General features: G+C 43.2%; 1 protein-coding gene across 10 annotated transcripts in view; it reads left to right on the top strand.

Annotated features, from left to right (window-relative positions):
- The window catches only part of PPP4R1 (protein phosphatase 4 regulatory subunit 1), a 283,628-nt gene that overhangs the window by 212,309 nt on the left and 56,782 nt on the right, over nucleotides 1-14,537 (top strand). For 2 of the 10 annotated variants that reach the window (XM_068192279.1, XM_068192259.1), the window contains exons 1-2: nucleotides 6,271-6,803; nucleotides 7,072-7,116. The exons of 2 other annotated variants lie outside the window; for them this stretch is intronic. In XM_068192279.1, the coding sequence (XP_068048380.1) occupies nucleotides 6,797-6,803; nucleotides 7,072-7,116 (52 nt within the window). In that variant the 5' untranslated portion in view covers nucleotides 6,271-6,796. Of the gene's footprint in view, nucleotides 1-6,270; nucleotides 6,804-7,071; nucleotides 7,117-7,136; nucleotides 7,323-7,370; nucleotides 7,515-14,537 lie in introns of those variants that run through there. 6 more of the 10 variants (XM_068192305.1, XM_068192276.1, XM_068192287.1 and 3 more) reach the window with 4 other exon arrangements.

The following is a 14,537-nucleotide window of genomic DNA, read 5'->3' as shown; positions in this document are numbered from 1 at the left end:
TCCAACCTAAGTCCAGTTAAAAACATGACAAAGGTCTGCAGACAAGGTGCAGATACAAAGGTCTGCAGACAATCCTGCCAGACTCCACTTCTGCCAGGATTTAGGCTTTGTTTGTGTTTTATTTTGGAAAAATGCAATGTAAGTATAAGAAAATAAGCAAGAAGTTTCAAAAGCTGTCAACAAGAACTGATTTAAATGTGCTGTACACAGCAGCTTGCTGAGAGGAGTTTGGAAAGGAGGAGAGTGGGGAGAGCTGGTGCTGAAGTAAGAAGAGAAAGGACCTTAGGAAGAGACCAGTTGTTGGGATGTGAAACACATGGAAAAGGAGGTTTGGAAGTAGTGATAATTCAATCCCATTTGTCCCTTTGAGATATGTTCTGGGATTTTGGTAATTCCTCTCTGGTTCAGAAGAATGCGAACCATCAGCTCACACGTGTACGTGTGCCAATATCTAAGCAGATCTAAAGAGATGCAAATTTAAACTCAGTAGACCGGGAAGCAAAGGAGTGAATAAATGCAAATATATTAATTTGAATATCAGGTTAGGAATTTCTAGGCAGGGACTAGTTGGGTGGGGAGGGGAGACTGCGTGGGCTGAGGAAAGGCTGGAGAGCCTGCCTTGTCCAAGGGCTAGTCTAACAGGAGGGTCTGGCCTGGCATACAACTGAGAGCTGGCACAGTAGGAACCATGCATTAGATTGCTACTGTCATATATGTAATGGCATCAGATAGCAAAACAGCACAGAAGAATTTTTTTTTTGGTGTATTTTATTTCATGCAGTAATTGTCATCTCAGGCCTCAAGCAGTATCAAGCACATCACTTTGCTTCTTTTGTTCTCTGTTTCTTTACCTGTAAGATGACAATAATTTGTTTCCTTTCAAAAGGATTTGCAGATCTAAGATGAAAGGTTGGGGGATAAATATATCTACTAAAATGGTATCCCAGCTGCACGTATAGGTGGTTGCTGGAATTTCTTGAAATAGCCAAAATTCACCTTTTTTTTCTCCTATCAAAGCAAACAAAACCAAAATAACAAAACAAACACAAACAAACAAATGCTTCCCTTCCTCCCCCTTCCACCCCCCAAAAAAATCAACAAATTTCCTCTCCAGGCAATTCAGTGAGGAGAAGATTCAGTTTCTTGTTGCTCAGTCTTGTCCCCTTCTGATATGACAGTGAGATAGACACCTCTGAGAACCAGGAAATCCAGAGCTAAGGTACAGTAGTACAACCTGAACTCTGCATTGTTTGATCAGTGATTCAGTCTTCCTGTAACACACATATGCATGACACCATGACTCCTGAAGCAGAACATCTCAGAGCTGTAGCACTTTTATTGCTCTTAAAGGAAAACCTGTGTCCAGGTGAGTGCTACTGAATGAAGAATCCTACACATATGCTGCAGTCAAACTCTGAGACCCATCTCCTTGGAATAGCCCCTGATGCAGTCATTCTTTGTGGTCTTTCACCGTCAAGTTCAGCACCTGAAGGGTCAGATACAGACGGAGGCTTTCACTTCACTGCTATTGAGATGACAGACCACTCTTCCTTTGGTCTTTGGTCAAAAGAGTTGTGGATATCACCACTGGTCATGGTCTGAATTGAAAAATGAGGCATCAGGACTTGTCTCCTGACTTGCATGCCTCTCTTCCTTTTGCCCACACAGCTGCCATCTCCATGTCACCAGTGCAAGAGATTTGCTTGCAAATTAATGCCAAGAGCCCCTGCAAGCTCCAGGTGGAGTCTTAATTCCGCACTGGGATGTACCTCAGGTGGGTATTTCCCTAATTTTAAGAGGTTTGAGCATCACTTGAACTTGCCACAGAATTTGCTGCTGACCTGGAATGACATTAGGAACCCACAAGGCAAACCTTATATTAACCAGGCTCTTTCTCAGCAAATTTAGGTGTTAATTTATTCATGGTTGGCATATTGTGTGTTTAAAATCCTTTTGCAAGGCCTTTTCTGAGAGCAGTGTAGTGGAACTTTAATGCTAAAGTCACCTGGTTTGCCAATAGTCACCAGCTTCTTGCCCAGGAAACAGCAAAAATTAAAAAAAAAAAAAAAAAACAAAAAACCATTGATGCACAGTTAAAAACTTTTGCAACCATAAGGAATACAGATATATAAAAAACCCAACCCAAAACAAAAAAACCCCTCCACCCTCTCCAGTATTTTTATTGGAGAGGGAAAAAGAACAGGGGAAGGGAAGGGAAGGGAAGGGAAGGGAAGGGAAGGGAAGGGAAGGGAAGGGAAGGGAAGGGAAGGGAAGGGAAGGGAAGGGAAGGGAAGGGAAGGGAAGGGAAGGGAAGGGAAGGGAAGGGAAGGGAAGGGAAGGGAAGGGAAGGGAAGGGAAGGGAAGGGAAGGGAAGGGAAAAAGAGCTGGGAAAGGGGAAGGGAAAAAGAGCTGGAAAAGGGAAAGGGAAAGAAAGGAAATATTTTATGATGAACACCTCTTTTTAGCAGAAATGCTTTACTATATTTTCAAATGCATATTGACTGTAAATCCCAGACTTCAGCCACTGGGTTTTCACATGCATCCATATGTATTAAAGGTATGTGTGTGCTTCTGTATGTATATGTATCTTAATCTGTATATTTCCTTATGGGCCAAATTTGGTTAAACACTCTGTAAAGAACAAAATGACAGTCCAGAAAGCAAAGAGGGAATGGTTGAACCATCAAGGACAACACATGCAGGCAGATGGAATCCTGGGGGTGGCCAAGAAGACAATGAGTCAGGATTACTCAAGAGGATAAGCAGCTGCCTTGGTGCACCAGCAGTCTAACCCTGATCCATTTCTTGATAGGCTTCACAGGAAAAGAGTGTTTCACAGAGGAATCCAAAGGAGGATAGAGAGATGGCTGCAGATATTTATGGGAAGCTCTTCCCACACATGAAGGTAGCCTGGGAGAAATGCAAAGCAAGTTAATATATGGACATTGAAAGCTGACACTATCTGATCAGACCTGCTTCTTCAAGCAAATGAGCAAAAACAGATAATAATACCTTAGATAATAAATAACATGGGTGAGTTCCATGTGCAGCAGTGTTTTTGAGCCTGAGGTCCTTAGACCCAGAACAGTTTTAAATTAAAAGATGTCACCAATCAAACTACAGAATAACTTGTTGCAAGTATGTCTGGGTGGATGTTTGGTATCTTGTGTTTAACATGCAAGTTTGAAAGAACTTATGTAGTACTTTATGTAAATACTACACTTTTGCTTTATGGAAATGTCTTGCTGATTGCTATGGACTTTTTTGAGATACATCCTGGAGATAATGCAGGTGTCTTTTATCATGTGCAAAGGATCTTGTCAAGGAGTCTTCCATTTGTATCCTTCCTTCCCTAGCTTGAAGCAGTGGTGTAGTGTTTGTAGTGTGTTTTTTCCTTGAGACCGAGTGTGAGAATGTGAGTTTATCTTTCTCCAGTTCTTTACTTCCCAGTGCCTGTAAGGGTACTTAAGCTGACTATGAGAACTCCAGCACAAAGTCTGCTAGAACATTTTGGTAGGTATTATATTACTTGCTCCTTAACAGGTCTCATCTAAGAAAACAAGGCTGTCATGAAAATTTTCTTCCATAATTAGGTGTGCTGGTTTGGAACGGCCACTCATCTGCAAGAGTCAGCATCTGTCCTACACTTACAAGGTTCTCCATCTGCCTCATCCATGACCAGTGGCAGGGAATCTTGCCATCAACTTGAACTTTGGATCAGGCCCTGAAGTACCACCTCTGGATTCACTGAGGCCAGCAAGTTTAGAAGCACCTGGTTACTTATTCATTAAATAAGATTTTACATTGCATGTTGGCACTAAGCCTTTTTTTGTTCATTTGTTTGTTTTAAATTATTTTCCCCTACCATGACTGTTGTCACTGTATGAGCAAAAGGTTTTGCCAGAGTTCCTGCTCACGGAGTTAGAGACCTGTCCTGATGGCTCCTAGTGATGTTGCTGGACCCAACTCTGCCTGAGGAGCAGAGTCTGATGTTCTAGAGGTAATACCAAGTACAAAACCCCCAGGATTCCTGGACAATTATAATTTGTAGCACACTGATCCTTGTTATCTGCGCTATTTAATACCACATGGTCCTGCCTACAGAGAAAGAACCAATGACCACTGAAGATCACAAGCACATAGAAGATCCAAACTTAAATTATATGATCTTATGTTCAGTATGACTGCTTGAAATTGTCATTGCTTTATTCAATAAATTATACATCCTCTCTTTAAAAAAATACACACATAGAATTTTTTTTAAAATTCACAAATACTCTAGAGGCAATTATATATGGAGCAATAATTAATTGATGATAATTAACACTATTAATACATTTTAAGAGCAGTAATTCTGGTCATTGTAAACCCAGTTCTAACAGATGTATCTCATTAAGTTCTCCTTATGATGATAATCCTAGTAATGCTTAAGGTAGCTTTGATGCTCTCAGATCACAGTAATCTATGGCTTGTGAGCATTCGTGCCTTTTCCTAAATGGTTGGAAAAAGGAGTCAGACCCCTTGATTCATTCAGTAAAATGAAGTGCATCAAATTTTAGTTGTGAGATTCTTAGATTCACTTCTACTGAATTCAGTGGGAGCAAAACTGATTGTAGTGAACGATGCAGAGGAGATGCGAGAAAACTTCCTGGAAATAACTTGCAGTAATAAAGATAATAAAACGATGTCTTGAAGTACACCTAATTTTTCTATTGTAAGTCTACTGCTATCACATGCAGCATTGCCAGAGATTTGTGATGTCAAATATTTCCCCTGAATCTCTTCTTAAATTACACTGGCAGAGAATAGCATGGTTCATATAACTTAGTTATGGTGAATTTACTTGATTTACTCAGTATTTTGAGATTATATATCTGAACAAAAGAAAATGTAAGATAATCAGTATCCAGTAGGCTCTAGTGGCTCATCCAAAGATTGAACAGGTGTCAAATAGGACAGAGCTTGTTCTACATGATTGTAAGGAAAGAGATGTATGGATTTTAAAAGAAGATTACACATTCTCATTCACCATGGCAGAGAATGCATGACTATGGAGATTTAATCCTTGTACAATTCACCAAATAAAACCAAAAATTGTTAACAAGCAGCTTACAAGACATACTATCAAACACAGAGTTAAAAACAGTGCTAATGAAATTGCATCTTTTTTTGCAAGCAAAAAATAATTTATTTTGCTTTAGTTTTGCTTTTTGTGTATTAACAACTTCATCAATTATTATGAAGGTTTAAAACAAGACTGTGGAAGACTCAGGTAATACAGTACCAGTAATGGTCCTTTCCTCTATCAAATGCCCTGGTTATCGATTGAATAGAGCATTTGTTTCATCCAACACTTTCAATATTCCAAATTACAGTGGGAAAAAAATCTATTAAAACAGTTGAAATGAGAACCATCAGCAGGGACCAAAAGGTACAGCCAAAAAAAAACAGAAAACCATGTGCACCTTTGTGTCTATGTACAGCTGCCTGTTTTTAAAGCAGAAGTTGGAAGGCACAGCGCTGCAGTGGGACAATATCCTGTGTGTTTAAGCCATGGGATCCCAGCTGCAGAAACTTGGCAATTCACATGAGAAGGACGCTCATGGACTATGCAGTGGTGGTGGCCTGTCACAGAACCATTAGGGTTGGAAAGGACCTCTGGAGATCATCTGGTCCAAATTCCCTGCCAAGGCAAGGTCTCCTAGAGCAGGTTACACAGGAACAAATCCAGGTGAGGTTTGAATGCCTCCAGAGAGGGAGACTCCATGAACTCCCTGGACAACTTGTTCCACTGCTCGGCCACCTTCAGTGTGAAGTTCTTCCTCACGTAGAGGTGAAAGTTCTTGTGTTTCAGTTTATGGCCATTGCTCCTCAACCTGTCACTGGGATCCACCAAAAAGAGTCTGGAACCATCTTCTTACCATCTGCTTTTGAGATATTTATATGCATTAATGAGAACCCCTCTCAGTCTTCTCTGTAGACTAAACATTGCCCAGCTCCTGCAGCCTCTCCTATGAGAGGCTGCAGATTCCTAATAATCTTTGTGGCCCTGCAGTGAACCCTCTCTAGGAGCTCCTTGTCTTTCCAGTACCGAGGAGCCCAGAACTGGACACAGCACTGCAGCTGTGGCCTCACCAGCGCCAAGCAGAGGAGGAGGAGGATCACCTCTCTGGACCTGCTGGCCACACTCTGCTCTCTGGTAGGTCACGGAACCTTTCTCCCCAGGTAACCCCACGACGCCGGCGGCAAGGACTTCTGCGGCTCCGCTACCGCGTCTGGAAGCGACCCCACGGTGACCACGGCGAGGAGCACCTTCGGGGCCCTTCCTCCAAGTGACCCCACAAACTTCCCGGCAGGGGAAGCTCCGTGGCCTCGCCTCAGCCCGTCGGCGGGCGGCAGGAGGAGCCCAAGCCCCGAACTGGCGGAGGAGCGCGGAAGGCAGGTGAACGTGGGCCGGGACGCGTGGCCGAGCCCGGGCGCTCTCCAGCCCCAGGGCCGGCGCGCACGGCTCCGGCCGTGGAGAGGGGAGGTACGGCCGCCTGAGCGAGCGAGAGCGGCTCCGCCGGGCGGAGGCGGGGGCAGCGTGTCCGGCCCAGACCCCTCCTCCCGCCTTCCTCCGCCCGCTCCCTCCTCCCTCCCTCCCTCCCTCCCTGCGCGGCTCTCCCGGGGACGCGGAGAGGCGCCGCCGGGCCCGGGGCCTGGACCGCACGGGTGCCCGCCCTCTCCCACCGCCGCTCCCACCGCCCGGCCGCGGGCTGGATGTAGCCGGGCGCCCCGCGGGGGCTGCAGCAGCAAGATGGCGGGTAGGCATCGCCCCCCTCCCCCTTCCCGCACACGCCGCCTCCCCGGCGAGGCGCCAGCCCTCCCTCCTCTATGCCCCCTCCTTCTCCTCTCCCCCGCCCCGGCCTCGGGAGCGCTGCCTGCCGCTGTCCGGGCTCGGAACGCAGGGGCTGCGGGGCGGGTCGCGTCGGGGGGCTGCAGCCGCGGGCGGGGCAGGGTCACGCGTGGCACCGAGGGTCGGCGGGCGCATTGGCACATGGTGCGTGTGTGTGTGTGTCTCCCCCACCGCAGATCTGTCGCTGCTCCAGGAGGACCTGCAGGAGGAGATCGACGGATGTGAGTGGGGACGGGGGGGAGCGGCGGGGCGGCTTTCGGGCGAGGAAGTGGCTTCCGCGGGGGAGCGCCCAGGGTGCATTGTGGGAGGCGGCGGGGAGGAGGAGGAGGAGGAGGAGGAGGAGGAAGCCATGGCCATGCTCCGCGCTTCGCGGTGTCCATGACCCGGTCCCGGTCGCGCGTGGGGCTGCGCCGGGCGGTCCCGCGGGGTGCGTTGGGCGGCGGGCGGGGCGGGGGCGCCGTTAGCGGCCGCCCCGGAGGGAGCGAGGGAGGTGGGGAAGGAGGGATGGAAGCAGGGGAGGCTTTGCCTGCGGGGCGGCGTCCCCTCATGGCCCGGGCACGGCCGGGAGCCGGCGGGGAGGACCAGGAGGAGGCTAAGGCTGCTGCATCTGCAGCAGCATGTGGGTTGCTCGTTCCTTTTATGTCTGTATTTTGTATATCTTTTTTTTGTGTTCCCCATCCTTCCTTCCCTCCACCCCTCCCCCTCAGGCTCTCTCTTCCTTGTGAAGGGTCTGGAGCACATGTCCTGTGAGGAGCTGGGGATGTTTAGCCTGGAGAAAAGAGGCTCAAGGAGGGACCTTACTGCTCTTGACATCTACCTGAGCGGAGGTTGCGGCCGGGTGGGAGTCGGTCTGTTCTCCCAGGCAAGCGGCGATAGGAGAGAGGACATGGCCTCAGCCTGCGCCAGGGGAGGTTCGGGTTGGACTCCAGGAGCGATTTGTTTTCAGAAAGGTTGCTTAGCTACTGGAATTGACCGGCCGGGAGGTGGTGCAGTCACTGTCCCCGGAGGTGTTTAAGGAAAGTGGAGGTGGCACTCAGTGGCGTGGTCCAGTTGACAAGGTGGGATTTGGTCACAGGTTGGAGATGAAAGACTCTGAAGTCTTTTCACACCTAACTGCTTCTGTGAGTCCTGACCCTGCTGGAGAGATCTGTGGAGAAGAGTTAATGTCAGCATGCAAAGTCGTAGAATTGTGGCTGGGCTGGTGCAAGAATTACTAACTCAGGGCTGAGAAGCCTTAGCATGGCAGACTAAGATGTTACTCAGGTGAGAAGGGGTCTGTTGGTCGTGTCGATACTAAGGGAGCTTCTTGGAAGCAGAGGAGGATGAATTTTGGGTGCAAAGTGAAAATGGAGGTAGAGGCAGGCGCCTGCTGTGGGGGTGCAGACCCCCTGGTTGCTGCCTGAAGGTGTTTTGCTGGCTGTGCAGTCTGCAGGGCATCCTCTCACCGGGGCTGGAGCGCAGGAAAAAACCTTGTGTTTTGTGGCTTACAGTTTTAGAGGAGAGCTGTTTAAACTTTTCAGGATTTGACTGATACATCTTCTTTTTCACATTTGTCAGCTGACATTTAGAAGGCTCCTATTGTGCTTTGCCTTGCACAAAGAGGGAGCTTTTCCCTCAGGCTTTTTTTTTTTTTTTTTTTTAAGTTCAGTGTGATAAGTCGCTGTTTGAAAACTCTCTGTGATTATAGAGGACTTTTTCAGAAGGGACACACTTAACAAAAAAATGAAGTGCATTCTTAAGTTTCCACTTACATTATGGTTTTAGTTGACTGTAAGACAGGAATTGAAATTATCTGTAGTCCTTGGAGGGGTGACAGGAGCTGTGGGTTCCTGGTGCTGGTCTTACTGTTATGGTCTTCAAAAATGAAAAGAAATAAATGCTTGGAGATATGACTCAGTCCAGATGAGAGCATCCTGAAGGCAGAAACCATAGAAATACAAAGATTTGAAACCTCATTAAAAATTACTGAGGTTTTGATGGAAGTAGATAAAAGCAAATGTCTCAATACTTATGCATGGTATTTTTGGAGGAAAAAAAACAGGACTCTCTATGAATCAATATGTGGTGTTTGGATGTAGTTCAGTCACACAGTGACTTTTATTATTCTGAATTTTACATTATATTCTTGGGTGGTGTCTGTGTGCCAAAGAAAAATAATACAGACCAAGGAGACTGTACATATCTAGTTAAAAGTACCGTTTCTTGTGCAGTATTATTCGAAATAGCTGTGTTTTGTACCCATATACAACATGTTTTACACAATTACAGAAGTGTTTCCAATTGATTGGTTGCACGTTATGAACCAGACAATTAAAAAAATAAGACACAAAGTTGCAACTCCTGCCTGAACCCCACCCTACCCTATTCCTCTGTTGTAAATATTTCAAATGTTTGCAGCTCTTTCAAGTAGCAGAGTTAGGCACTGGTTTAGAGGTGTATTACCGAAGTAGTAGAATGCAATAGTGATAAAACTGGAAGTGCTGGCAGCTTTTATGTCTGTGTGATTCTGCCAGCTGCATTCTTGCTAAAAGTGTGCTAAGCTATACTCAAAGACAAATAAGAGAGAAATTCTTGCAGACATACCTGTAGTCCTGGTTGTATAATTTAGGAGGAGGAATTAGATAAATATAAAATAGTATGATTGATTGACTGGCTATTTTGAAAAGTGAACTATGTTTTCAGTACATTTTTGGGCTTTAAAATCTGATATCAAGCAATAGCAAGACATCTGTGAGGGTTTGCTGGAGAAATCAGGAGTGTTTAAGACTGGTTGCATGTGTCAGGGTTTGGCTTGGACATCTGAATCTGAGTCTCTGCGCATATGGCTCAGGACATTTCACTAGATAGGTATTTATCTGTAGCTCATCAGTGAGCCTAGGTTTGAGTCTGAATCGTGAAAATTTTTTGTCGTTGTTGTTTTATTGTTTTGGTTTTTTTCCTTTGGTAATGAGAATTTCTAGTGTGATTCAGTGTTTCCTGCTAAAGAAGGAATCATTAAGGTGACTTAAGAGCTACCTTTTGTTGGTCATGTTCTAAAGCAATAGGAGAAGGTCCTTGAGCTGAGGAAATAACCATGCACAGTTCCTGCTAGAAATAATGAACCAAGCATCTGTGCAGCTTTTAGATAGGCAGAGTGAAGAACAGCTGTTTTATGATCTTTGTCTTTTAAGGTTTCTGAAGTCAAGTGTTTTACTGGAAAGTTGGAGTTTAATCAGCAACTTGTACAACTGTAGAATTTGTTCTTCTCCTCATTCATTATGCCAACTTGTTGCAAGCTAATTAACCTGAAATATAGAACAGTAAAATATTATCTCTTTGGAGTACTGTTTTAATAGCTGCTTGTGAAACAATTTACCTTTTCTCTGAAGAAAACTTGATAAATATTTAGGTTAATGAAACATTCTTAGATTTCAACAGAGAGCAGTAAATCTGCTGTTGGAGTAGCGGAGACCTTCAGAATATATGTGGAAGGCATCTGTTAAAAAAAACCCCAACCTTCCTTTTGTTGATTTGTTTAAGAGGTCAGAGATTAAACAAGAGCTTTTATAAGAAAAGCTTTCAGAGAGTGGTTGATAAACCAGCTGGATTGACTTTTAAATAATTAATTTCAGCTTGGTTTGCATTTCTATTTTGAAAGCTTCATATTATTTTTCTGCCCTTGGTTGCTTGGTAACCACTGGAAAGCTCTGATTTTTATTTTTTTTTTCTTCTTGAGGTGAATGCCTACTTTACACCTGGTACATTAAACAGATGATTGCTTTAAGTAGTTACATTGCTTGCAAATGAAGTGGCATTTCAGTATTTTTATTTTAGCTGATATTTCACTTCTGTAGCTATAGCTCCTGATGTCAAAGGCTGTGATAATAACTGAAGGAATTCTGGTTCTTCCAGAATTCTTTAGGCAGTGGCTTTTCCTTGTTTGCTTGTTTGAAGTAAAAGGAAAAATAACCCAAAACCACGACAGTGAGTGTACCCTGGCTGAACGAACAGAAGGCTAGAAAAGAAAAATTAATTCCTAGTATGAGTTCTTACCATGAAAGACAACTTAATTGACTCTAACCCCCCAAATAAGGAACATAGAATTGCATTTCATTTATGTGAAGATAAAGCTAAGAAGAATCCCTGTGTGGTACTATCCATTAAAGGAAAAAAAGAACAAAGGTACCTCACTCTAAAGACAACAGAGTGAAAATTAAAAAATTCAAAGTGGAAGCCTGAAGAAGAATCTCCATCCCACTACTTGGATTGTTGATTTCCTTGCTTTTCTCTCTGAAATCTTGCAGAGTATACGAAAACTCAGGGAAAACCTGGCTTTTATTCAAATCTTTTGTTTTGTGCCTACAAAATCAAAATAGAATAGTATAACTGTCTAAGATAAGTACAGAACAGAAAAGAAAATAGGCAGCAAAAATGGATGAAAAGCAAACGTGGGCTTGTGGAAAATGAAGTGTTCTTTATGACTCTTGCCAGACAGTTTGTGTTTCCCCCTCCCCTGGCTGTTTCTGAAGGCTGAGCTGATCAGTCCAGATAGATGAAATGAAACGTACCATGATGCTGATGTCTTTCAGTCTGACCATTGATGTGTGCTCTAAAAAATAGAGCCATCTGCAATTAGAATTCAGATTTGAGAAGGGGATAACTTTATTCAACTCATTATTTTAATTGTGATTTAAATCAGGAGAGAAAAGAAATCTTGATCTGATAACTGGTTTTAATACTGTTTTACATTTGTTTTTGGAAAAAGTCTTTGCCAGTGATAGCTGACAGCTGCATTTGCATGCAATGTCAGGACTTCTGGTAGTTGCAAGTATACGTGCATGCTTTGGTGGTTATGTAACTTGCTCAGATTTTGAAACTTTACCTTTTGTCGTTCTGACAATGGTGAATTTCCTTTTTCTGTACACTTAGTTCCCAGATGTTTTAAATAAAAATGCAGAAAATTGAGTTTTAATATGTACACATTGTTTAGACAGTTCTAGTTTAGAACTGTTAAATGGGTTTTTACATATATATGTGTATATATATATATATATATATACACACTCCTATGTATAAGCCTCTTTTCTTTAGCACAAGTAATGGTATGATGGATTGTTTTCTTTAACACAAGTTTAATGGAATGATGGATTTAAAATTCAGCAATAAGGTAGTTTTTGCAATTGGCAAATCTGATGTTACTGTTTTGATTTTACTAGCGGATGAAACAGTTCGAAAAACTAAAAACAGAGTAGTGATGATCCAACGTGGCTCTATTTTTATTATTGAGTTCTTTTCCATTGATTAAAAAGGGAGGACAGATCTTCCTAGCCTCTCCTCCCAGCAGACTTCTCAGTGAGTGAAACACTTTTTTAGCTGAGCTGAAGAAAATTCTCTTTGTGCATCTGCAAAAGCTGATGTCAAAAGCTGTTTTATCATTGATGCTGTGTTCTTTTTCCAGGTGATGAGCAAATCATCTGGCATTAGCAGTGAGCTTGTGTTGGTTGAATGCTTTTAATTAAATTATTCTCTTAGACTTTGAGTAGGACACAATTCTCTTTCCAAATGGAAGCTAATTTCAATTTTTTTAACCTTTTTAATGATAATTTAAGTTTAAAAATGTTGTTTTTTTCTTTGTTGTTGTTTTGTTTTTTATAAAATCAGTCTATATTTCCCTGTGGTGTCAAATCACAGTCACAGCTTGATGCTGTGTTGTAGTTTTTATTCTCTGGCAGTGAATTATGCTGGCATAACATGCATTCAGTATATTAAAATTCACCTTCCCTTTCCCACAGCTGTACATAGTAACATCAGAAGCTTTTGCACTGTGGTTCCTTTGTTCCTTCACCACAGAATAAGAATTAGCAGATTTTGTTACGCTGGTAGTTGTTTTGTATAGGCTGCACATTGTGTCACTCTTAGACTTAATTCCAGCTTTGAGTATAGCTAAATTTCCAACATGATGTTCAAGTGCCCTGTTCCAGTACTGACCTTTTGGTCCCATCAGAGTCTGAGCTCTGGTGAAAGAGTGCTGAGATAGTTTGAGTTACTGGGTTGGCATTTAAGCATTGCAAAAAAGTAATAACAAAAATTAATGGCAGACTTTCTGTAGTGATTGGAATCAGTTTTCTGGTGTGACTGAGATTCTGCTCCTTTGGGAATCCAATAACCATTCCTTAATGCTAATGAAGCACACTTGTTAAGTCTGTTTTCCCTGGAGATCAGGGTTTAATTCTCCCAACACTTCAGTTCATTTCTTTGTCTTTTAATGTGGTGATTGACCTTCAAAGAAATTGGGAGACTCAGGTGGATGGCTGTGTCCCCATGGAATTCTGGTGTTAGTGGTCTCAGGTGGGTAATGGTTAGTCTCTCTTTCTCCAGCAACCTCTTAGGATCCTAGAGAAAAGAAGATGATGTGAGGAAAGGATTGTGCTTGATTTGATGTAGGCTAATGAACCTTTCTCGTGCAGCTGCACATTTTTTCTCCATTACACCTAGTAGCGGATTGAAGAAGTAATTTTCTAGGCTTTCAGCTTTCGGAGGCCACTAGCATCACTTCTGATGTGGGAATGTGCTTTTCACCAGCCAACTTTTATTATCCCATCTCTGGCAGGGATCCTCAGTTAAGGTTGCCAGCTTTTTTTTTTTTCCCCTCTCCTTGTCTTACAATTTATCTTCCAGGGTTTTGGATATTCTTCTCCTTCTCCCTTTCTCTCCCACTTGCAGCTAAAAAACAGGAGTGAAAGAGTCATGAGGGATCTGGAAATGTTCAAAATCCCAGGCTTAAGATAGTGAAACCTTGGTGCTTGCAGTTATTTCTGACTGCTGACCTATTGTGGAGCTGGCAGACTGCAGTGTGTTGAAGCTGAAATGCTTTTCTTTCCTGTGTGCCTTTTGCTGCTAAGACTTTCCCTCTGTGTGGGCAGGAGGTTTTCATTGCAAGAGTTACAACATGAGCAGAACTGGATGAAAGGATAGCTTCTGCTTTGAGAGCTGGGGGAACAGTTCCCTCTTTGGAAGAACGAGGCAGGGACAGCTGCCTCTAAAGGTTCCCGGAATATCAGGCCTCCTCTGTCTGCCTTAGAGGGTACAGTAAAAAACTAGTGTGGCTGTTCCTTGGTTTGAGAGGGATGCTGCAGTTCTTTCTGGCAGTAGGGTGTTAAAGCCCTACTGGATAGGTTAAAATGTCAGAGTATGTTTGTGAAGGGTTTGTTTGCAACAGTGGAACAACTGCACTGGCAGTTGAGACCACTGATTTGGTGAGATTTTCTTACTGTTTTTAAGGTAAAGAAAATAGAGAGGCAAATAGTACCATAAATCTGTGTTTTTCTCTGTACAGTTTCTGCAAAAGCTAAATAGATTAATGTCTAAAATGGACGTGGTATATGAGTGATATTGCAGACTGTTGAAACATTTTTCTCTGATAAACAAATCCGCTTAGGGAATTTTTTTGTGTTGTTACCATAGTGTCTGAACAGTTCCAAAATATTTGAATGGAGGAGAGACTACCTTTTCCTTCCTCTGTAGCCTACAGGAGGAACAGCTTGATTAGTCTGTAGGGATGCATGCTTGCGCAAGTAATGTAAACATTAAATTGCATTGAAACAAACACCCATGAACACCCCAACCATGTTCATACTTTTTGTAAGAGTGAATCCACTGCATT

The sequence above is a fragment of the Anomalospiza imberbis genome, chromosome 1 (genome assembly GCF_031753505.1).
Source record: "Anomalospiza imberbis isolate Cuckoo-Finch-1a 21T00152 chromosome 1, ASM3175350v1, whole genome shotgun sequence".
Classification (NCBI taxonomy): domain Eukaryota; kingdom Metazoa; phylum Chordata; class Aves; order Passeriformes; family Viduidae; genus Anomalospiza; species Anomalospiza imberbis.
Note: the sequence above shows the minus strand (reverse complement) of the source record. Positions and strands in the feature narration are given on the sequence as shown.